Source organism: Apteryx mantelli, chromosome 1 (assembly GCF_036417845.1).
Source record: "Apteryx mantelli isolate bAptMan1 chromosome 1, bAptMan1.hap1, whole genome shotgun sequence".
Lineage (NCBI taxonomy): Eukaryota > Metazoa > Chordata > Aves > Apterygiformes > Apterygidae > Apteryx > Apteryx mantelli.
In genome coordinates, this window is record NC_089978.1 from 82,490,312 (window position 1) to 82,515,372 (window position 25,061).

The window sequence follows — 25,061 nt, forward strand, 5'->3', positions numbered from 1 at the left end:
CTTCATTAGAAAGCCTAAAGGAAAGTTTTAGTTGTGAAACTTTAAACTTTTAGGTAATGCCCATATGCGTCTGATTGCAAGCTCATGTTTGTTTCCTGCTCATGGATTATATTCTTTAGCATTTTCATGGGGAGGGGAGGGGGAGTTCATTTTTTTTATTGCTTTTTTTCCTCACAAATAATTCACTTTGGGACATAGTTATGCTGGGCATTAAAGAAAAAATCAGTCTGGAATACATTCCCAATTTGCGAAGTAGTCTTGTGCTTTCTATACTTATTGCTGTACATTCTCAACCATCACTTCCTGATGTTAATTTACTGTGGTATTTAAAATAAAAAAACAGAACATTCTTGCTATAAGATTTTATTTATAAATCATTTTTACGTGGTTTGATTTCTTTGGAAGTTGCCTACTGTTTTTTAAAATAACTTGCAATCTGCCCTTGAATAACGTATGAGTGTTCACTTTTAAAAAGAAGTGTCTTTTTTTTTTTTAATTAAAATGATCTTGTAACATTTCATTAGCAGAGGCTTTAGCACATTATATTTCCCAAATCCTCAATTATGATTACTCCCATTTCACATAGATTTGTGCAGTTTGTATTTAAATTTCATATAGATGGGCTGAAATAGTTTATATATATAAAAATATATATATATAAAAATGTTTATATGAAGACAGTAAGAAACCTCATACAAAGAAATAAAATTCAGAAATTCCTAAAAATTTTAGAGTTCTTAGTTGCAATGGTAACATAAGAGTACTTCTGCTTGCAGTCTACTCAGTCTTTTGACTGAGCTGTAAATTGATATATGCTTTCTATTCTTTCTGGTGGTTGTCCCTGTGCTTTGTAACAGTTAGGTATGCCAAGACAGATTCTCTGGGAGTGTGGAGGGATGCTGATGTGAACTGGGTGAATCATGGGATTTTTCTTCTGAAATTTGGTTAAAGACCAGTTTCAAATGAACTTTTGGCATCAAATTTGGGGGGGGGGGGGGAAGGATAAGCGATTAAAAGATAGAGCAATTCTCTCCCCCTCCCTCCTCCCATATCAGAAATAGAAACAACTGCTGACAGACATCAGTATTAATGAAAGGAACAAAAAAAAAAATCTGTTTTCTCAGAAGCTGTTAATAGATTTAGTGGTTTCAGTAGAGTCAAAGACCAAGGTTCCCAGGGCCTTGTTTTTCCTGAACCTGTTGGCCACCTATGCTGACCACTTGAAAGTCTGGCTTTTGAGAGATGATTTACTTGGGAAATTTGTCAGTCCTGGTGTCTGTTGCCCAAGACCGTTTCTGTAGCAGAACTGACTTCAGACTTCAGTTCCTGGAAGCACAGCACCCCCAGGGTGCCAGCCCAAGGATATGGATATTTTCGGTATCTCGACTGCAAAGCAGAGTTACTTGGGCTTTCCAGTCTGCACAAAAGAACATGAGCTACTTCAGAGATTCCCCTTTTTCAAGGTACAATTCACAAAAACAAGAAGCACCATATGCTTTAAGTCAAGCACCAAGCTGAGTGGGATTAACAGTGATCAGTGGCTGAAAGGAGCAGTATGTAAGAAAATAATAGAAATAGCCTGAGGAGGGGATATTTCTGGAATTTTTTGTCCTTCCTTGAGTTAAGCATCTGTGAGATTGGTATTCAGAGTGTAAAATCTCTCCAGAACATATATGCCTGAATTCTCTCTGTGAGTGTGAGAACTAAATCACTGTTTTAAAACATGGGGAGTATGACCTGGGGGAGAGAGATTTTTGCTTTCTTCCAAGCATGACAATTGGGCACTCAGTCAGGATATACCTGGATTTTGTGTGTGCATGTGTGTGTGTGCATGTGTGTGTGAGAGAGCTGATGAAAATAACCCTCTGAAAACTGTTCTTGCTACTAAGATGCTAGATTACGGTATGGGTACCTTTGTTGCCTGTACTTCTGTGGATAAGAGAGAGGGTAGTCCTGGAGTCCTAGTCTCCACATCCACCATTACCTGTGTATTTTTATAACATGACTTTAATTCAAAAACTGTGAGCTGTCTTGGAAGCACGAGGCCAGGCCTGGGTGCCTGTCTCACTTCTGAATGTCAGAGCTAGAGAGTCAGATCTTGTAAGCTTTTGGTGCCTTAATTTGCCATTACAGCCTGTGAGTCGTCTGTTATTTTTTTCACAGAAGTCATGCCTTACAAAGATGGATGCAGACTTTTTTCCCAGCCAACCTTAGACTAAGGCTAAGGGGTACTTTTCTGGAAAGTGTGGATTTGAACTGTCTTAAGTTGCTGAAAGTTTAGACCTTACATTATCTTCCACTGGGATATGCAATAAAAGAGGATCTCAGAATTAATTTTTTTGTTTTGCTCCTGTGTATGCAGTTTAAACCAGCAAGCTGTTCTGCTTTGTTCTGCTCTTACAGGTGTGGGTGTGTGGCAGGTCTGCTTTGAGAAGGCTGCTTAAACTGAGCATTTGGGGAAATTAGGGTCAGATGCATCTGCTCTGCATTACCATGTGGTCTGATTGTGGCCTGATTTGCTGAGATTGTGTCATTTCTGGGAGAACCCAGAAACAAAGACACTTGCCTCAGGGTTGAGGGGATGCTTGTTGGTCAGAGTGGCTGAGGAAGGTATTTGTAGATTATTCCTTGAATTTAACTGCATGACTTCCACAGTCAGTATGGGTGCTTTTGTGAATCCACTCTAAAAAGACCATTGAGAGAAGGATATCCTGGAATGCCAGGCTATGTCAGAGCTTTTGGGCTCTACTCTGTGTCAAGGTTTGTGGAAGGATTGCCCCACAGCTAAGGACTATGGAAGACCATGCTTCACACCATCAGAAACTTCCCTTGCTTTTAACTTTCTTTGAAGCTTTTGTGGCATCTGCTAGGTTTCTGTGAAGCATTTCCTAACAGAAGTCTGATGACCTCTTATGCTGATGATCTCTGCTTCCCATTTGACTTCAGCAGATCTACATTAGACTTGTAAATTGTAAATGAAGGCTTTCTTGCACAAGTGTCATCTTCATTTTGATCAATGCCAAGTATCTTAGCGCCAAAGAGAGAGGATAAAGGAATCTGCGTACCATACTAAAACCTGGCTTATGTTCTTGATTGACAAAGAAGATCCTAATAATGATCAAGGCACTTTTTACATGAACCATAGTATCTGCTGAATAAGATAATTAAGACCTCTTTAATCATTCAGTGAGATGTCTTGGAATGCCAGGAATACAAAAATGGACAAAATACCCCACAAGATGAAGCTAATGCTAATGTATCATATTAAAAATTACTTTTAGAAAGTAAACACAAATTATACTTTCTCTTACTTCTCATAAATTATGTTTTTACCATGTTTTATAAAAAAAAGTTTCAAAGACAATAGTAATATAAGAAAATTTGCAATTCTCATACTAAATGTAAATTCCAAAGAACTGTTTAGTTTTCTTTTGCAGTATTTTTGACAGAAAGAATGACTGTACTCCTCTTTGTATTTTTGATGTGGACTGACCTAATTTCATTACTAGCTTTCACAGGTTTCTTTACTGCACAAGGTTTGATAGATGTTTTGTATAATTATAGCTACAGGGAAGTGGAACAGTTCTGGGATTTCTACCAAGGGGCTTTGCATGCAAGGACAAGAAGTTGAATTTGGTATATAAAAGCAGGAGGGGCTGGCAGTGAAGTTCAGACAGGGAGGTGTGGTGAGAGGAATTGGAAAGACTATCATCTCGACATTAGTGTGTTAAATTGACAAGAGGTAGGTGCTGTGAAAGATATAAAAGACAAGAACTTTAGAAGAAAAAAAAAAAGGTTGCGAGTTGGAAAACAGCAGAAGCAGCAAAATTTTGAAATATTGACAAATGAGCCAGAGAAGGATACAATGTCAAAGATGACATCTCTCTACAGGAAAGAGCAGCAGAGAGGAAGTGGTGGCGATCAGGATTTCTGAAGAAAGGTCAGAAATTCAGTTTTGGCGATGCAGAGCTGAAATTGCACTTATTTGTTTTCCTGGAGTTTTGCTGTCAGTGCTGCAGAATTGGATGGAGCTGAATGACACTTTTGTAAGGTCATCAGACTGAGAGTTGTTTGAAACCACGTTGGAAAGATTTATGTAGAGGCTTGGAGCTGAAATGGAGGCATGTGAGGCAAAGGTTTTTAGTGGTCTTTCATTTAGAAATGAAAATATTATATTAATGGGCAGATTTGGATAAGCTGTTAGGAGTCAAGGAAGTAACTTTATGCACCAAACAAGAAGCGAGCTTGCAAAAGATGAACAAGTTAAGTACACAAGTGTAGTAGTTGGATGAATTTGGGGGTTCCTGAAAATAAGTTGGTGTTCATCCTGGAATTTTCAATTTTATTAGATTGTCTGTCTTGAATAAGAGACGTCTGCTATGTAGATGGATTTTACCAATATTAGTAAAGTTGGTAGCCATATATATAATTATATTGTGTAGGGTTTTTGACTAGTGTAGTGGATTTATGCTGGGTTTTTGTTTGCTTTTTTCCTACTATAGCTCTTCTTCTCATGACCTATCAAACTCATGGGATCAGTCCAGTCTATATCGCACTTCTGATCAGTTCAGCTCTTTGGGAAGTATGGACAGCTGGGACCACACTCCACAAGTAGTCCAGTATGGAAGACTTTCTGCTGCAAAGTCTAACAGTAGCATTGATCATCTAGGGAGCCAAAGTAAGCGGGATTCAGCCTATGGGTCTTTCTCCACAAGTTCGAGCACCCCCGACCACACTCTTTCCAATGTAGACACTTCTTCAACAGAGAATATGTTATACAAAGTAGGCCACTGGGAGACTGCAAAGCATGGAAACAAGTCTGGTCAGTTCTTGAATGATAACAGTGGAATAGAGGACAAACCAGGATATTTGCCAGCTCCCACCCGGTACGAGAACAACAAAAGTCCTAGAATAGAGGAACACCCTGATATCAAGCTCACTAGCTCTGGAAGATCTAATTTTGGACCTGTCTGGTATGTTCCTGATAAGAAGAAGTCTTCATCTCCTCCTCCCCCGCCTCCACCTCTTCGTAGTGACAGCTTTGCTGCTACCAAAGGCCATGAGAAGACCCATGGCCCTGTGTACTCAGAGGGTGCTAGCACGCAGCACTTTACTGCCCTGAACCGATCTCAGCCCAGGAGTGACTGGAACTCAGAAACTGTGGAACAACAAAGATGGCCCTCCAGAGCATGTGACAGGAGGGTCAATAGCTCAAATTATAAACCTGATCTTAGTATGGAATATACTTTTTCTTCTGGTGAAAGGTACAACAATAGCACAGCAACTGTGAACAAACTGCAGTTGTCTTTGTCCAGCACTGATGTTCGGTTTGCACAGCCTGCTTACAGTTACCACCACCAGCACCAGTACAGCGACGAAAGCACTTTTTTTCACAATGCAAGAATCTTAGCTTCACCTAAAGATCAGCAACATTTTCTCTCCTATAGTGGCATTCAGGAGTTACCTGCTGATCACTTTCATTGCTACAATCCAAACCAAGCCAGACTGCTCAACGTTTCCTCTTTGAACAGTGCTGCTGAACAGAAGGTGGACAACGCTGGACAGAGTCGCTATTACTGCGTGACAGCAAAACAGCCTGCTCAGGGAAGTTCAAAGCCACTTCAATTCAAGGATGACAGCTGGAAACCTGTAGTGGGGGCTGATGCATCTCTTGGACCTCATGAAAATCCTGCAGTTGTCACAATGGTCCAAAAACCAAAATACTATCTACCTCAACAATCTGTTGAATCTTCTCTGGAAGGGTGTGAGAACAGTGGTCATTACCCAGTGGACAGAGAGGGGGATGTTAGGTCTGCTCTAGTAGAAGAGGCTAAAAAAACTAATCATACTGAAAAGTCTGGACAAAAGAAAAACTTTGAGAAGAGCTTTGAGGAAAGTGAAACTAGGTACAGTCAACAGGAGTATGTAAAAAGCTGTGTCCTTAGCACTGAAAACAGAGCTGCTCAAAAAGATTTTAGGTGGGCAAAAGATGAGAGTAGCAAGATTTCTCCTCAGAAGACCCCAATGTTGCACTCCTTAGCTCAGGAAGGGAAAAAACAGTCTGACAACAGTCCAGAAATTGTAACAGAGCAGCAGCCCCCATTTGACACTCACTTGACTAAACAAGCACGAAGGAGCGATCGTTTTGCAACAACCCTGAGAAATGAGATCCAAATGAGAAGAGCAAAGCTACAGAAAAGTAAAAGCACTGCTACTTTAACAGGGTCGTCTGAAACAGAGGGGTGCAATGAAAACTGGAAGCCAGATTCAGCAGAAAATGTAAACGCCTCCCCAGATACTAACTTTACTAGCACCTACAAAGATCACCTTAAGGAAGCACAGGCTAGGGTACTGCGGGCAACTTCGTTCAAACGGCGGGACTTGGAGCCTAGCCCTGCTGAATATCTCCCCAGGTCACCAGAACGGAAAACTAGTAGTTATAACTCTTCATTATTGGCTTTGATTTCTGAAGATGTATCTGGATTCCTTGAGGCTACACAAGCTAAACCGAACTCTACAGGGAGCAGCACTCATCACGTTTCTCGCATCGGAGCCAGGAAAAGGTTCACAACAGAACAAAAACTGAAGTCTTACTCTGAACCAGAGAAGATGAATGAAGTTGGGATGTCAGCAGATGAATGCCTTCCTCGCTGCTGTCCAAACACATCTGAAGAAGCCCTGGGATCATTTGCAGACAGATGGAAATTTTTTGAAGAAACAAGTAAGCCTACATATAGAAAGTCTGCACAGAAACAAGCTCCCCACAATCTTCCAGAAGGGCAGCCTGAGAGGCCTGACAAAAAAGCTCACAGTGGACCAGCGGGAGAGGAGTCATGGTATGAGAGAAGGGGTCAGGCAGCCTCTGTTGGGTTTGAAACTGCACAAGCTTCAAAAGATAACATCCACCACAGTAGCAGCAATAAGGCTTCTGACAGAATAATGAAATCTGAACAGCCGCAGCGTCTAGGGACTTTTGCAGAGTATCAGGCATCATGGAAAGAGCAGCGGAAACCTTTAGAGGCGAGGAGTTCAGGAAGATACCATTCAGCAGATAATATCCTTGATGCAGGCCATGAACAGCATGAGAAACCCCAATACACCCATGAGAGGTCTAGATCATCCCCTTCTACTGATTTCTACAAACAGGTACACAACTTTTTTTCATTATCCTTTAAATTGCCCAAGACAGGGACGGGAGAGTGGTGGAGAGGAAGCGAGATAATTTTTATAAAAATTTTTAGTCTAGGAACACATGTAATGCAATGTTTGCCTTTTGTCAATGTAGGAATAATTGTTATAGGTAGCTCGCATAAGTAGAATAAGGAAGATTTAAGTTTGTGTTGCATGGGAATTCAGTGTGCAAGAAAGAGCAATTGGATAAGTAATTTCTTGTGCATTGTAGCCAGCTGGAAGAAAAAAAAACAGATTGATTTGATAATATCGTCTATTTTACAGTAGAGATGCAGGAGGATCAAAGCAATCTTCACCCAGACTACTTGATTGGTGTCCCTGCCTCCTCCTTTCCCCATTTTGTCTTACAGTTGTTCCGTGGAACTCTGAAGAAAAATGTTCCAAGGGGAAATAATGCCTACTTTTGTCCAGTTTTGTTGGTGATCTAACCCTTTTCCATGTATTTCCTCTGTTCTTCTAAGCTTGTTTGATCTAAAAGCTAAATATGACAAAACATATGTTGGCGAAAGTTTAGAGATTAAAAAAAATGCCCATTAATGCTAGGGTTACTCTACAAAAACAAAGGAAACAATTTTAGTGTTTTATTTTATGTCCGTTTGCTTGATTTAAAAATATAAATCTATTCCTCAGAGAGGTGCCAAAAGTGTGTTCAACTTACAAGTAAATATTAAGTTAATTTTTAACTGAGCAGGGCTGGGGAACGGTTGGCAGGTGGCAGTGGAAGTAAACAGAGAGACTTAAGTCTTACAAGCTCTTTGTTTAAAAGATGATGTTCAAGCTGCTACAAGATTGCCTGAGATGTAGGAGTCATAGTATATTCAACCTGGGTTGAACTTCACTTTCTGCATATATAAAAGCTGACATCAAGAAAAAATTGAGGTACTGCAGTGGTGTAGTATTTTTTTTTTTCCTTTTTCTTCCCCCTCTTGTTAAAAATATTGCATTCATACTTACACAGGCACAGCATATATAGATGTTTGTATGAGTATATACCAGGAGTAGAATGAGAATAGCTTAAAAAAAGAGAGAAAAATAGACTGGTCCCTAAAAGCTGTGAACTTGTTTTCTTTGTTTCTTTAAGTTTTGCAGACGTTTCTTTCTGAACCATACGTGCAGACTTAACTATGAGGATAATTTACTAGGGTAGAGATTCCAAGAACTGAAAATATTCACCTGGAAGTTATTTTGAAAATTAAAATAACTAAATTATTAAATAATTGTCTATCCAGCAGAAAAAAACATCATAAAATCTATTCCATTTATGCATTTCTGGCTTATTAGTCAGTGCCTTTAAGTTCAGTATAGGCCTCCTGGGGCAAAAAGATGACACCTGTTTAGGCACCTGGAAAACACGGTGATAAGTGCATTTGAAGATGCTTACAACAGTCTGAAGTAAATAAAGGTGGTGTTTTGCATATATAATTCAGATGATTTCAGTACTAATGTGCAATTAAATTTCCTGTAAGTTCGGTGGTTGTAATGCAAAGCTGTGCTTTGGGTGTGGTTGTTTGAAGATAGTGAGATAATAAAATTCTGGAACAGCAATGTTGTGTGTTTTACTAAGAAACTCAAGTACGCACTCAGATTCAAAAGCTGGTGTATGCTTGCCTGTTCTAAAATGCGAACAAGTCTTCAGTAAGTTCTTTGCTGTATCTTTGTCTTTGCCAAATGGAAGTTGCAGAGCTTTATAAATGTTAAGCACTTCTGTAGATCAGCAAACTAAACTGGTAACTTGAGTACTGCCAGGTCTGTAGTGCTGTGCAAGAGGTCACATAGCATACTATACCACTTAAAACCAAACAAGCTTAAGACATGCTATGCTCTTGACTTCATGTATATTCAAACAGAGCAAACCCACAAATAAGAGGTTCCATAATCATAGATTTTTCAGGAGTCTGAAACATGATGACTTGGTGTCTTACTTGTGCTGTAAACCACTTATAGGAAGTCTCAGTTGAAGTAAGAAGGCAAGCAGAGGATTTAAAGGAAGATGGGGAGCGTATTTTCTCTAAAATTAACAATCTGGATGAAAGGAACTGTACAGTAAGGTAAGTATCTGGCTTTTCTTTTATGATGACTCCTATGATCTGATCTTTTCCTGACCCAGATTGGAAGGTTAAATAGGTTGATTTCAGAGCTTTTGCGATGCCTTTTTGCCTTTGTTTCTCTCCTTTTCCCCACATACTTTCTTCGGTGTGCATGATATAATTAATGTTGGGACTGAAATTTTTGGGGACTCTATGGTGAGCTTGAAGAATAGTCAAGTGTTGAGTGTATTAATTTTTAAATGACAGATGATTCTTATTAGTGAGCATAAAAAGGTCGAGTTTTTTTATATTTATCAGTTACGGGTATTTTGGAGAAAAATGCTTGAGGCTTCCCAGAAGAGTCTTCCAGTATTATACTTGGCAAAGACTGCGTGTTACTGGAACACAGTAGCACTGAAAATTGGACTTTTCTGTACTTGTGCCTTTACAGAATGCAACACATGAAAAGAAGCCATCGAAAGTTGTTTTGCCATTCAGTCAGCTGCACTCTTCTTTATTAATTCATGTTTTAATTTAACTGTACAATTCTTTTAGACCCTCTTCCAGTGTAGTGACTGTTGTATGCACAATGTAGTTAAAATCCTTGAATGTCCAGCAGAAAGGGTGCCCTCATTACGGCCAGGAGTTTGTGGGAATCGTCGTAATGTAACCAGTGATTTCCGTCATTGCTGATACTGTGGCTGCTTAAATTACATGTGGCAGCTGAATTGATATTGTGCACATACTGCTATCATCAGGTTTTATATCTCATTTTTTGTAATACAAGAAACATATGTAGGAGAAATAATTTCTACTGGTTTTCTTTAATTCTGTAAGTGGTGTTAATCTGTCAAGGGGAGACAAAATTTGGAACTAACAAACAAGTGTACTCTATTCGTGTCCGTAAAAGCTTGTAAAAAATAGTATTATTTGTATTTTTATAAAGTTGCATTTTGCATTGTTTTGCATTGCCCAGCTGAAGAGACCATCTGCTATTTTTCTAATTCTTTGTAGCCCTTTGTACTTCCCGTACAGTGATTTCAAAATGAATAGCACATGAGTGTGTGTGTGCGCGCGCACATATGCATGTAGAGGAGAGAGTGGGAGGGAGGGGGAGAGGGAGGGAGGGAGGGGGGGAGAGGGGGAGGAAGCAGCACAATAAGCCTGGAGCAGACAGCATCTCTGTACAAGTAAAATGATTTCCATCTAGCATTGCTGAACACTAGTCACAAAGGCATGTGAATAATACACCTACGCCAGCATTTTAACAGTGTTTGTGCAGCACAATTCTTGCTTTATAATTGCAGAATCCATGAAAATCACATGACTGGGCACCAGCTGTAATAACTTTTTTTTTTTTTTTTTTAAAGCTGAAGCCTATTTTCATGTTACTGTTTCAGATGTAGTACTTGGCCATTTCACCACATAACAAGAGGTTTTGTAAAATGGTCTCTTTCACAGTCTTTCCCGCAGCCCTTTGTGTTATGCAGAGGAGGGTTTGTGTCTTCTGTATTAAAAACAAAACAAAACAAAAACTCTCATTTGGGCATTTAATTCCTGTGTTGGGAACTGCCGCTGCGTGATGGTGAATGGCTGTGCTATGTGTTCTTTTATTAAGATGGCGTTCCTGTAATGAAAGGAAACTGGACTCATTGTGATATCAGTTAATTTTATAATTTTTGAGCTGCTCTAAAGGCATTTAGTTTCCTACTTTTAAAAGCTAGCAATTAGAAAATAGCTTTTGCTAAATCTATCTAATTTGTAATGTATTCAAGCACATGAATATTGACTAAATCTAACATCTTCCTTACAGGCATATTTAATAATTTCCTTCAAAATTTTGTTTTGGATTATACTGCTAATGGCCCTTACTTTGTGTTACCAAGTCCCGTGTGCTGTGGTTGCCTTTGTATCAGCAAAGACAGTGCAACAATGCTGTACAAAGGACCAGCCCTTCACTGTTTATGTGGCTTACCTATAAGGTGACCCAAACCAATAGCCAAATTTTTGGAGACTGATGCAAGGGTGCAAGCGTTCTGTAGGTTAAAGTCTATTCAGTGCTACCGGATGTCTGTGACCTCCCTCCCATTGTTCACAAATACCAAATAATTTGTTTTTTAAATAAACTGTGAATGTTTATAAGTACAATTACCCTGTTTATTTTCAGGAGAAACATGAGTCTTTTTGATGTGTTGAATCTAGAATGAAAAAGGGGTGGAGCATTAAAAAAAATTGCTAGCAATTGTTTCTCCTGTTTTTTTTTTGTTCATTTTCCTACAGTGGTTTTTTGATCCTTTTTTTCTTTTTTAGCACATAATTATGAAACCTAAATTAGCATTATTTATGATTTTTTAAAATCTCATTCAAGAACCACTCTTGTTATAAACTTACAGGCATGCAAACAGTCATCTGACATGAGCTGAGTATTATTTTTGTTATACTGAAGCTTGATAGGTTTCCAAATATGTACTTAGCTTTAGGTCTGCTTTTATTTTTATGCGGTTCTGCAGACTCATGAAACAAAGGTTTTTATTTTTTTAACGATACTACCAATTTCTGTTTCAAATTAGTTACCAAAATTTAGCAAGCAAGGAAAATTTTTCTGCTTTGTAGCTTTTGACAGTTGTGAAGTCTGACTTTCTCCTTTACACAGGTCTCTCTTTCTGTGTCTGGCAAATGTTGGTTATACAATTAACTTCCCTGTAGAAATCTCCATGCTTTCTCTACAGACACAGCCTTTCAAAAGGTTAAAGATGTAAATGTGTAATCTGACCTGTAGTCTGTGGCTTTCTGTTAGGATAACACGGTGCACTTAAAAGCCAGTTTGCATCAAAAGAACAGTGCTTTATGATCTAGAGAAGTTCACAGCCATTGCTTTCATTTACTTTCGAAGAACATTTGACTTGCATCTCTCTATTAGTTTGTTTCTGCAATATCTATAAAAATTACATAATTTCAGAAACTGAAGAGGAATTTATGAGATAACAGCAGAAAATCTTTTCAACATTTAAGGGGTAAGTACAGGGCCATATCAATGTCAAGTATAGGCTCACAGCATGACTCAGCTTTAATTAAATACCATAAGCCATTTCTATTAGACCTTTCATGCCTTAGCAGTTGCTCCTACCTGGGCTCTTGTAGAGAAAGGAACAACCTTTACCATACAAAAATTGAATAAAAAATAGTTCTGGATGCCTAAGTTGACCTAAATTTCCAAGTTTAATATTCCAGAAGGGCAAGACCAAAATCTGTGACAAGCTGTCATAAGGAAACAGGAGCCTACAGAGAGGTTCCTGGATTCATTACTAGACACCTCATAAGGAACCTGCTTTTTCAAAAGTTTGTCTCCACATCAATGAGACAGTGCAACAGCAAAAATAATTATGTAAAAAAGAAGGATCTTCAGCAACATGGGAATGTGAATAATCTTATATCTTCTGAATTGGGTCAGATGGAAGAGAATTTACAAATGGGTGATGCTTCATTCATTTTTATATATTTATGGTATGCTGTCATAATTATTCCTCTAAGTTTGTTCTATTCTGTGTCCATTATAAGGGTTAGGGCTGTATAGCTATAAGGTCCAATTAGTAGAAGAAAAAAGAACACATGACGCATTTGGACAGATCTGGTTTCTCATGTAAACTCATGTTTACAGAGATAAATGATGATTTATGAGACATTGTAAATATTTGCAGGAGTTACTCATTTTTTCATAACTCCCCTACTTTAAATTTTAGATTAGATTTTTTTTTTCTGTGCTGTCAAAAACTATTACAGTAGCAATATACAGTGGAACTTTAGGTATTGAAATGCAAGAATACTTGAAGCAGTCTTTCTCTTTATATGTAGCAAAAGGACCATTTACTTAAATAGTTAAGCAGAACTCTACTTGCAGGCATTGTTTCACATAAAGAATAGAAGTTTAAAATCCATATTTACCATATATACACTGTTAGAATCAAACTGGGAAGTTTTTACTGGATGAATACTGCAGGAGAATGTGCCTCAGTCATTGTAGGGTTGTATAGCTCTGATGTCCCGTATAAGCAAAATGTTTTCACCCTCCTCCCTTTTCCTATGGAAGAAATAGTATGATTGTGGACAACAGCTTCCTCACAAGTCTGTGAAAAATCACTTTGGCAAACATTTCATATGTGTATTAACAAGCTTCAGTGTTTTATGGTGCAAAAGAGATCTAAGTTCTCTGTTTCACACTTTACCTACAGCTGTTGTCATTTTCCACACAAACACTTCCAAAGAAAAGAAATATTTGCTATCAGTCTGTTGAGTATAGAATTACCTAACAAGCAATAATTTGTAGCAAGCACATTATAAAATATGCACAATTACTTTTTTACCTAGGATGCAGTGGACTAATGATTTCTCTTGCTCTCTGTATCCTCATTTTGTTCAAGAGCTTATAAAGTGAAGTGTCCTCCTTTTTAATTAATTAAAGTATAATAAGGAATCTCATAAAGGTTTAAGTGCTGTTTTTGAGGGAGATTAACAATGCAGTTAAAGGAAGAAGAAAACATGCTTTTCACACAGCTAGTACATACCTGATTGAAGTAATGCTTCAGAAATGCAAGCTCCTAACAGTCACAAGTTTACATGTAAAAATACTTTCTTGCATATAGTTTAAAAAAAAAAAAAAATTGCCCTTTGTTCCTACCAGGAAGGTTGTGGTGTTGAGTAGCAGCTACTCTTTGTCATATGGAGGAAGTGCAGGAGAGTCAACATGCTTATCCTCACAGGCTCTCAGCTATTAACATGGACTTAAAAAATGGGAGCTCCTGAAGCCCTTCCTATTTACATTAGCACTTCTTTATCAATAAGATATGGATTATTAATGAATCTGTCAGACCACTGTTTTGCCAATTATGTTCTGCCATCATATATAGTATGGACTAATAAATGATCCAGCACAGTCTTGGGTTGCTTTAAAGCATGTATTTCTTCTGAAACTGGAAAAATGCTCAGGTGATGCTTCTCATGCCTACAGAGGTAATGAAGAAGAGAACTCCAGCAGCATATATTCATGTATCTGAAATCCCTTGCCAGTACTTTAATCTTCTTTAGATTTCTGTAAATACTTGTAATTATTAGTGATGTTTCATTGCCATAAATCAGTATCTCTTTCCAGTGTTTTTGACTGTATTTGATTGACAAATGATAGCTAAATAACTATCACACTTTGAGATATAATAACCTACAATTACTGATGTATAAAGGCAGCTGATGGAATGTGCTTCTTTTAATAGTCGTAGTAGGGCAGGCCAAAGGTCTGCCTAATCCAGTTTTCTTTCTCTGACTGAGCAGTAACAGATGCTTGGAGAAAATAAAAACAAGGCAAGCTTGTATCCTTACTTTTGGGTATACTTGTGAACTTCTGGTGATCTGTAGCTAGGCAATGTCGTAAGTATCTTGTAGATTAGCAGCCCTTGATGGATTTTTCTGTCATGAACAGTATCTAACTGCTTTTGGATCCACATAGACTTCTGACATCCTTAGCTTTTTGCGGTGGCATGTTCTACAGCTCAACAGCGTGTTGTGAGGTAAAGCACCTCTTTTGCAGGGATGTTTCTCCCCTGTGAAAGTTATTGTATGGCTTTGCCCATCCTTATCATCCTCTTCTGTATCTTTCCATGTTCTCCTGCATCCCTTTTGAAGTAGTGGGAGAACTGTGCAAAGTATACAGCATTAAGGTGTATGGATTCATAAGGTAACGTGTTTCCTTTATCTTGACTCTTTTTTTTTGACTGTTACTGAGTACAGAGAGGATATTTTCATAGAACTATCTGTGAAATCCAAGTTTTTCTTGCTGAGTAGTAATAATTTCAGTTATACATCATTGTACCTGTTGTTGAGGTACAGGAAAACCTGTCCTGTGTGTTACTCTCCATTTATTAAAACTAAATTTCATCTGTTGTTTTATTGCCTATTCACTCAGTGATAGGAGAGCCTTGGCAGTTGGCTTGTGTGTTTATTATTCTGAATACTCTTCTCTCATCAGCAGTTTTTGCCACCTTTTCACCCCTTTTCTAAATCATCTAGATCTAGAAAACAGTTCTATTAGTCACATGATAATGCAGATCATTATTGTCTACATGTGTAGTGACTCTTTCTAAGAATAGTAATGTATCTGAGATGTGATTTCTCTCTACACAAACCCAGTTGATACTTTGTCATTTTAAAAATGCTAGTGAATGCATCTACTGAATCTTTTCATATAATTTCTACCTGTATGCTTAATTTAGCTGTTAGGCTTACTGGCTTGAAGTTCTCCAGATACACAATGAGTACTTCTTTTGCTCTCCTCAACACCCTCACCCCCCCCCCCCCAAAAAAAATATTCCATGTGTCACTTTTGCTTATGAGTGCCTGAGTATCAGAAGCATCACAGCTACTATTTCAGCAATTTCATGTATGAGTTTCAGGTGATCACCATCTAGTCCTGGTAACTTGTGACTACCGCTGTAATTGTGGATAGCCTCCTTTGGTACATCCCAAATTCAGAATAATTCTGGTATAGGCTGTTCTTTGCTCACGCAGATGAGAAGGGATTATGTAGATTTTCTGCTATGGCATTATTTTCTTTGTACTTTTACTATTGTAGTTTTGGCCCTGTAATCTATCTGGCAGGCATCCTGCTACTGATGTGTTTTTGAAAAAGCTTTTTTTTTTCTTCTTTCTTTTAGAGTCTTTAAGAAGTTGTTTCCCCCCCCCCTTTTTTTTTTCTTAAACATACCTTACTATGTTTACACATCTGTTTTGCTAGAGTAGTTCTGTGTTTTCCTTGTTTGGGTGTGGCTTTAGTTCTCTGACAGATGCTGTTTTAATTACTATTTAATCCAGTGAGATTAATTCTTTGGTTTTCTCTTTCTCTCTTTTTGGTAGGTGCTCTGAGTTTCAAATATTGTATCTTCAGTCCATACTATCTCTTAGTGTTACACCTCTTTGCTCTTCTGTTTAAAAATATTCCTGTCGTATATAGATGCCCTTTTCAAAATTAAATACTGCAGTGTGGATTCTTGCTCTTTCAGGAATGATTAATCTAAATACATATGGTCACTGGCACAAGGTAGCTCTTCAGTGGTGAATTTTTGAACCAGATTGCATGCATAGCTCAGGATCGAGTGGAGAGTTGCATGATCAATTGTAGTCTTTTTCTTCCTTGTGTTGTCCATTTAAAAATTTTCAGAGCTGCCTGGTTCTTCAAGAGCATCCCAGATGCCTTCCCCAGTAGAACCCTTATTTTGTGATGTAGGGTTGGTTATAGCCAAGTGAAAGTGCTAATAAAGATGCCTCCCACCACTGGTACTTCTTGCTTCCTCTTTTCTTCCTCCCACACTCTTCTAAAAGATGTATCCTTGCTTCCTTTCCATGTTACACAACAGGTTAGTCCTGCAATCCAGACAGACTTTCTTTCTCCAGCCTTGCAGTCTGCTCCCATTGCCTTCCCATTCTTAATTCTCCTAGGAGTAATCAGCCCAGCATCTGTCAGGTGCACTTCCTACAGGTTGTTCTGATGCTCTGCTCTGACTTGCTAGCAGCTGCTGGGTCTGATTAAATAGGTGTTGGACTGTCTCCAAAGCCTGCACTTGGTTTGCAGAACGTTACTGTAATGTAGCTGTGGTTCTACCCCGTCCTAACCCAATTTGCTCATTGCCCACACCCCTTAAAGTGTGGCTTTTCCCCCTACCTCCATCTTAGGGGAATTTTGAATCCCTGTTTCTAAACTTGATGGTAGCTATCCCACCTCACATGTCCCCTTTTTTCTGCTTCCAGCTGCTTGTTAGTGGGTGAAGTTCCTTTAGTTCCTTTCATTTACTTGTTGCTGGCACATCTGTTCTCCACTGCGTACACCGCAGCAGCAGCAACAGTGTGCAAGGCTGCACTGGTCTGAAAAAGGAAGTGTCAGAGGATAGTATCTTCTTAAGAAAAGTTGGAGTCTCTCCCCCCCCCCCCCCCCCCCCCGGTGAGTGTTACTAAGTGTTAGCAGTTGGGAGAAGTCCTAGGCATGATTCTAAAGTGATCAAAATGGTGTTGGGGGGGGGGGGGGGTAATGGCATACCAAAAGTTTGTGGTGATTGAGACAGAGATCACTTTGTATGCTTTAATTTGTTGTTGTTCTGGTCTGGTTTTGCTACTTTCCCTGGAAGGAGAATTAGAATGAGAGCTATCTAAACTACTACTTCAACGAGGTTGAATTTTAGTTGCATCACTTAATATCTGAGTACCTTCTTGTGGCATATTTTATTTGAACAGGGAATAAATTTGAGTAGGGAAATAAGAGATATGATATGGTAGCCTCCAGTGGTTATACTCATAAAGCATCATATGTTCACATATTGTGGATTTTATTTTCTCCTAAATTATTTGGTGCAAAGCATTTTTGGAAATAGGTAACCTATTTGTCACTTCAGTGTGGCAGTTCATGTATTCCAACATATGGAGTGACTTAGCTGTGTTCTCCTCCTGTAAGCTAGCCCATAAAATGTTCACCTTGTGCTATAAGCCCTTAGGCAACATGCATTATGATTTCCTATCACGTAGGAGACTGTTTATACAAGTAAATTTTGAGTAAAGTTTTGTGCTAAACAGTCATTTAATAGCCATAACTTCCATTTCTGTATGGGACAACCAGACTTGTTATAGTCTGTTAACCAGCTGCATTGCATTATGTAAACAATAAAGATAAAATGAGCTTTCTTGAAGTCATTATCTCTATATCTTGAAATCAAATAGACAGCTTTGGGAGAGATGAAAATATTAAAAAAAAAAAACGGAGGGGATTAATTGGATATTAGCGTTGTATTGAAATATCAAACCACTATATGTGATTTTGTGTGCAGTTTAAATAAGAATGTTTTTTCTCTTAAAGCGGTCATCATTTAAAATGATCTTTAAAATAAATCTAAGTGTTATCCACAGTTTCTACATGAGGGCTTTAATGTGTTCTTCTAGATAAATTGAAAGGAACTCAAGTTTTGCTCTGATGAAGGCCGTGGTGCATTTAGTTTCTAAAGCTGGAGCGTGGGGGTGGTAATATGCTCATGCAGCATGAAAGCGTTTAGTTCTTTCTCTACAGAGTCTTCTGCGAGAAGAACGCCTGTACACACAACACATGCAAAAATATTCAAGCTGGAGGGCTGTTGATGAAGAGACTCTTCTAAAATTAAAGCCTTGGCTATTTGAATGTAGTTCAGAAAGGAGCCTTATAACATGCTGATCTTTTAAAATAGTTTTAAATATGTAAAACTTGTGGAATTGCTGTTGCTGAAATTAGGATCATGATTTTCACAAATGAAAGGAAAACCCTTAAAAAAATTAAAGGTCTTTTAAAATCGTCTTTTTTGTAACCAAAAACAGGGGGTGGGTGCGGGGGAAGGGAAGAGCTTTGAAGTATCTGAGATTTTCTCCCTGAGGTCAGAAGTTTCTGATGATGTAACATACAATACAGACCAAGCCTTCACTTATCAAGGTTAAAGTTGACGTAGCTTGTATGAACTTGTCAATCATAGGAAGCAGGCAAAAACAAGCCAGCTGTTGTGGAGGCATGGCTTTGAAAATCCTCTGTGTTACAGTAAATGAGACACAGAGGTTGAGGCAGATTCAGTTCTGTAAGGCTTTCAAACTGGCTGGCACGTTTGCAAGGATGCAAAGCTTGTATGCAGGGAATATGGGTAAACGTCTGTAAATCCTGGTAAGATTGCCTTGTATTTAGTGTTAAAGTAGTAGAGTAACAGCTAGATGCACGAGCTTTAATTATCTTCTTCTGTCAGCTCTGAAACAGGATTTTGCAGTATTAATTCATACAGTATTTCTTTTGTTCTCTAGGTCTCTGAGTACATGCTGTGTCTTCTGTCCCTATCAGCAGAAGCCACAGTAACAAATCAGGAGGGATGCAGTGCTTTTGATATCAAATTTTATTTTGCTTAGTGTAAATGACTGTTCTATTCCCTGGTGTTTTAGGAGAACAGAGGGAGAATGTGAGTTAATTCCAGCTAAGATGCTCTGTGTGCATGTGTGCGCACACGCGCGCTGTTTTTAGCAGCTTTTGTTTTCACAGTTGGCATAATGCACACTGGAATTAGAAGGCAGTGCCTTTCAAAAATGTTTGTTTTCTGAACGGAGGGCTTCAGTGCTGTTGTTCTGGCTTGGGGTGCCAGGCTCGGGGTTCCTCTTGGCTAGGGGTGGTGCAAAAGCTTTTTATGTTGTTGTTTTCCTGGCAAATGTGTTACTGTGAGTGCAGGTTTGCATGAAGACCTTTTCCACAGCAGCAAGAGGTATTAGCTGGCAGTATAAGAGAATTGGATGTGACTATTGGAAGCAAGCGGTGAGTGCAGCTCCTGAGTGAAAAGATGGCTATTAAAATGTGTGCATGTGCATGCTAACTAATTAAAATTACCATCTCTTTTTTTTTCTTTTTTTCTTTTTTTTTTGAGATGAGCTACACATTCATTTTGGTGCTTGCTTGAAGCAGGTGACCTCGCTATTATTCAAAAAGTGTTTCATTTTTTAGCTTCTGTCCTGTTACTGAATTTCTGTTTATCTGCAAGCAGTTGTTTTCAGTAGTAACAGCAACAAGAAAATAGCAAAAAATATCAGGGTAAAAGTCTAGAGGTTAAAAAAAATTACAGGAGGGCAACTGGAATGTATCTCTTTTGAACAAACAATTTTTTTTATTTTTTCTTTTAGCTTTTTTAACATGAATGTGATTTCTTGTTAGCAGTATTTTGAAAGTGTTGCCTTTGTTTCTGAAATGGTTGCCATTTATCTAATGCAATGGGTCTTGTTATACTGTAGGGATATTCTTATGATTGAATTCAATGCTTAGGTTCAGAACACACTAACTGGCTTACTCAAGTGGGCATTGAAGTCATTTTAAATCCATGCATGCAATGGCATGTGCTAGGATGGACATGAAATAGATAAAACAAGTAAGAGCACAGCCATAAAAAAATCCTTTTTTTTTTTTTAATTATTGAATTTGATTTGCAGCAGAATAGAGGAGGGGCTTTTATTTTATGAACTAAGAAAAATCTCTCCCCCTGCCCTTTCTCACCAGCTTTTCCTGTCTGCATAAACACCCCTATGCTGTTGCAGGAAATTTAATATTAATTAGATTTGATTTTTACTGTGGACCTATGCATTATGCTGTTACCCGTGACTGACTGGCCTATGTTTTATCCATCTACATATCTTTGCTTATTCATTGCAGAATTAGAGTGGGTCTGTTAGATTTATTTCTGCTTTTAATGGAAGGAGAATGGTAGCACTTTCAGAAAGAAAAAAAATCTGAGATGAAAATCCATTGTCGTGTATGTTGCCATGTAAGTAGGACACAAGAGAAATTCTAATGGGTAGACAGACTCACCAGCAGTGTCTGTTATCATATTTCATTCTGTGATAAAACCAGGTGATTATGTAAGGATTATTAAGCTAGAGTGGCTTTTTTTTATCACATTGGATCTATCGACTATCCTGTATTTAGTGTGATGGGCTAAACAGCTACCATCACAGATAATGTTAACAGACATGAAAAACAGAATTGGGAAACCCAAGACTTGCATCATTACTGTATCAGGACTACTTTTCTTTGTTTTTTGTTTTTTTGAAAGGTTAGCATTCATTATTATTTTCATGTTAACACATGCTTTGGTTTTAAGATCCGTGTTTCTGGGATGCTAGTTGTCATCATTTCTTCAGAGCAAGGCAGTGAACAGCTCTACTTCTTTGCAGTGATTAATGCCTTGTGCCAGCTTCCTGGGGTGACCATTATGGTATAACCAGCATGGTGATTACATTATCCTTTATTCAATGAAATTGTCTTCAAAGATTTTTGAATAACTTTGTACTCTGAGTTCCGATTTGGCATCTTTGTAATATGTTGTATACTCCCCAAACCAGTAAATATTCTATTTATTTCATAATGCATACTATACTACATCAACAGTGATAGCAAATACTATATCCATCAGAAAAATGGACCACTGGTAGTATAATTGGGCTTGTATTGGATGTCCAGATTGTGTTGTTCTGGTGTCAGTATCTCTTTCATGTTGTAACAGTAAAACTAATCTGAGGGTTTCAAAACCTTTGGGGTCCTGGAGCCTCTGGAAGAAAAAGCATGTGGGATTCAGGTTAAGATTCAGACACCTAATGGAAGTAGGTGTCAGCATGCAAGTTGAGTGCCTCCTCTAGTTACAGTTCATAGAGATCTTGGGCTTGATTCTGTGGGCTAAACATAGGTGCCTAGTGAGACCTGAGATAGCCAAGGATATCCTACTTGGTTTCTGGCTGCCAGCCCTGAGGGGAACTGATGTCTCTGAGTCTTTAACATTTCTCAAATGGTATAAGACACCCATGTTTAAGTAACTAAATTGATACCCTAGTCAATGCAGTCAGTGAAACCAAACCATGATTTGTTTGACCCACTACAGAGTCTACCTTAGGATAAGCTGAATCTCTTAAGCTACACTGACTATATCAACATCAATTAAAATGTATCTGGCTCACATGCAGGTGCCTAAATTTTTCCTAAATCTCAAACTGAATCTTACCCTTTGCATCCTGTTCCAACTCTTTAGCATCCTGTTATGGTCTCAAGCAGAACTGTACTAGGTGGAAGAAACTACTCTTTATTTGCAGGCTGTTTCAGAAGTGCTTTTGGATCCCGCTGTCCAAGCACTATACAAATACACAATGAAAACATAGTTTCAGCACAAAAAGTTCACAGCTGAAAAGTAGCATATAGACAAGGGCTTTGACTGCAAACAGGGTTTTGGCGTAAGCAAAGACTGTGTTTCACAATTGCTTTAAGCCACATAATTATTTGTTTTGAGCTAGTTCAGTTCCTTGATCCAGGTTTAAATTCTGGGGCTGCACAATTTCTGCTGCTAATACAATGGAGGCAGCAGGAATACGCAATAGGAGTATGTTAGGAATGAGACTGCCTCTTTTGGCATAAAGTCTGCATTTAGATCAGCTTAAAGAGATCGCAAAACTGTGGCCTTGATTATGAGTTTGCTGTTGTAGGATGCTCTTGTGGAGAATTCTTAGTCAGGTATGAAGGCCCTTTTCCAGTATAGCTTGTAGTGTTTTAGAAGGAGTTTAAGTTAAACAGAACCAGCCTCTCCATTTGCTTTCTTTTGCCAGTGTGTTAGTGGAGCATACATAACCATGCTTATGTTTTATGGTAAAACTTTCATATGCAGGTGAGGCCTTTTAACAAACAATGTTTAAAAAAAAAAAAAACTGCTGGCTAATACATTTTTGGAAAGGTTGTATAATCTGGGTTTTTAAAGCTTGACCTGAAACATCTTTGGAAACTGTAAAGATAATTAAAAACTGGACAGGTTGAATTGATTGAAATGACTTTCAGTTATTGAGATATGACATTCAGTCAGATCACCCTGTCTTTATATCCAAGTTTAGTCAAAGCTTTGAGTGTGGGACAAAAGAAGGAAGTATTTTGGGGATTGGGTTTTATGGCAGCTAAAAATGTTATCCTTTGGATATGTATCTATACATAATGATTTAATTTTGGTAATTGCTCATTGACTCCACTGATAGGCTCCTATCAAGTGAGAAGAAAAAAAAGTAGATGTATTGCATGATTTAACTCAAATATAATAGCTTAAGCCATTATCACCTCTTTCTGGTTTATTAGAATATTCTGTTGTATTATTCTTGTTTTGAAGGGTCAGATTGAGCAGGAGGCTTGATTGGTTTTCCTGGTTTAGAATAACTTGTCTTTTACTTTTCAGTAGTATACAGGCATACCTTGGAGATATTGCAGGTTCAGTTCCAGACCACCACAATAAAGTGAATATCGCAATAAAGCAAGTCACACAAATTTTTTGATTTCCCAGTGCATATAAAAGTTTTGTTTACACTATACTGTAGTCTATTAAGTGTGCAATAGCATTATGTCTAAAAAAAAATGTACATACCTTAATTAAAAAATACTTTATTTCTAAAAAATGCTAACCATCATCTGAGCCTTCAGCGAGTCGTAATCTTTTTGCTGGTGGAGGGTCTTGCCTCGATGTTGATGGCTGCTGACTGATCAGGGTGATGGTTGCTGAAGGTTGGGGTGGCTGTGACAATTTCTTAAAATAAGACAGCAGTGAAGTTTGCCACATCGATTGACTCTTCCTTTCACGAAGGATTTCTCTGTAGCATGCGATGCTGTTTGATAGCATTTTACCCACAACAGAACTTCTTTCAAAATTAGAGTCAGTCCTCTCAAACCCTGCTGCTGCTTTATCAACTAAGTTTATGTAATATTCTAAATCCTTTGTTGTCATTTCAGCAATGTTCACAGCACCTTCACCAGGAGGAGATTCCATCTCAAGAAATCACTTTCTTTGCTCATCCATAGGAAGCAACTCCTCATCCATTAAAGTTTTATCATGAGATTGCTGCAATTCAGTCACATCTTCAGGCTCCACTTCTAATTCTAGTTCTCTTGCTATTTCCACCCCATCTGCGGTTACTTCCTCCACTGAAGTCTTGAACCCCTCAAAGTCATCCATGAGGGCTGGAATCAACTTCTTCCAAACTCCTGTTAATGTTGATATTTTGACCTCCTCCCATGAATCACAAATGTTCTTCATGGCATCTAGAATGGTGAATACTTTCCAGAAGGTTTTCGATTTACTTTGCCCAGATCCATCAGAGGAATCACTGTCTATGGCAGCTATAGCCTTACGAAAAGTATTTCTTAAATAATAAGACTTGAAAGTCAAAATTACTCCTTGATCCATGGGCTGCAGAATCGATGTTGTGTTAGAAGGCATGAAAACAACACGAATCTCATTGTACATCTCCATCAGAGCTCTTGGGTGACCAGGTGCATTGTCAATGAGCAGTAATATTTTGAAAGGCATCTTTTTTTCTGAGCAGTAGGTCTCAACAGTGGGCTTAAAATATTCAGTAAACCATGTTGTAAACAGATGTGCTGTCATCCAGGCTTTGTTGTTCCATTTATAGAGCACAGGCAGAGTAGATTGAGCATAATTCTAAAGGGCCCTAGGATTTTCGGCATGGTGGATGAGCACTGGCTTCAACTTCAAGTCACCAGCTGCATTAGCCCCTAACAAGAGAGTCAGCCTGTCCTTTGAAGCTTTGAAGCCAGGCATTGACTTCTCCTCTCTAGCTATAAAAGTTCTAGATGGCATCTTCTTCCAAGATAAGGCTGTTTCATCTGCATTGCAAACCTGTTGTTTAGTGTAGCCACCTTCATCAATTATCTTAGCTAGATCTTCTGGATAACTTGCTGCAGCTTCTACATCAGTGCTTGCTGCTTCACCTTGCACTTTTACGCTATGGAAACGGCTTCTTTCCTTAAACCTCGTGAACCAACCTCTGCTAGCTTCAAACTTTTCTTCTGCAGCTTCCTCACCTCTTTCAGCCTTCACAGAATTGAATAGAGTCAGGGCCTTGCTCTGGATGAGGCTTTGGCTTAAGGGAATGTTGTGGCTGGTTTGATCTTCTATCCAGACCGCTACAACTTTCTCCATATCAGCAATAAGGCTGTTTTGCTTTCTTGTCATTGGTGTGTTCACTGCAGTAGCACTTTGAGTTTCCTTCAAGAACTTTTCCTTTGCCTTCACAATTTGGCTTACTGTTTGGCCCAAGGGGCCGAGCTTTCGGCCTGTCTCGGCTTTTGACATGCCTTCCTCACTAAGCTTCATCATTTCTAGCTTTTGTTTTAAAGTGAGAGATGTGCGACTCTTCCTTTCACTTGAACACTTAGAGGCCATTGTAGGGTTGTTATTTGGCCTAATGTCAATATTGTTGTGTCTCAGGGAACAGGGAGGCCTGAGGAGA

At 38.5% G+C, this 25,061-nt stretch overlaps 1 protein-coding gene across 3 annotated transcripts in view; it reads left to right on the plus strand.

Annotated features, from left to right (window-relative positions):
- The window catches only part of SHROOM2 (shroom family member 2), a 133,586-nt gene that overhangs the window by 84,617 nt on the left and 23,908 nt on the right, over nt 1-25,061 (plus strand). For all 3 annotated transcript variants that reach the window (XM_067296425.1, XM_067296431.1, XM_067296435.1), the window contains exons 4-5: nt 4,503-7,146; nt 9,136-9,239. In XM_067296425.1, the coding sequence (XP_067152526.1) occupies nt 4,503-7,146; nt 9,136-9,239 (2,748 nt within the window). The remainder of the gene's footprint in view (nt 1-4,502; nt 7,147-9,135; nt 9,240-25,061) is intronic.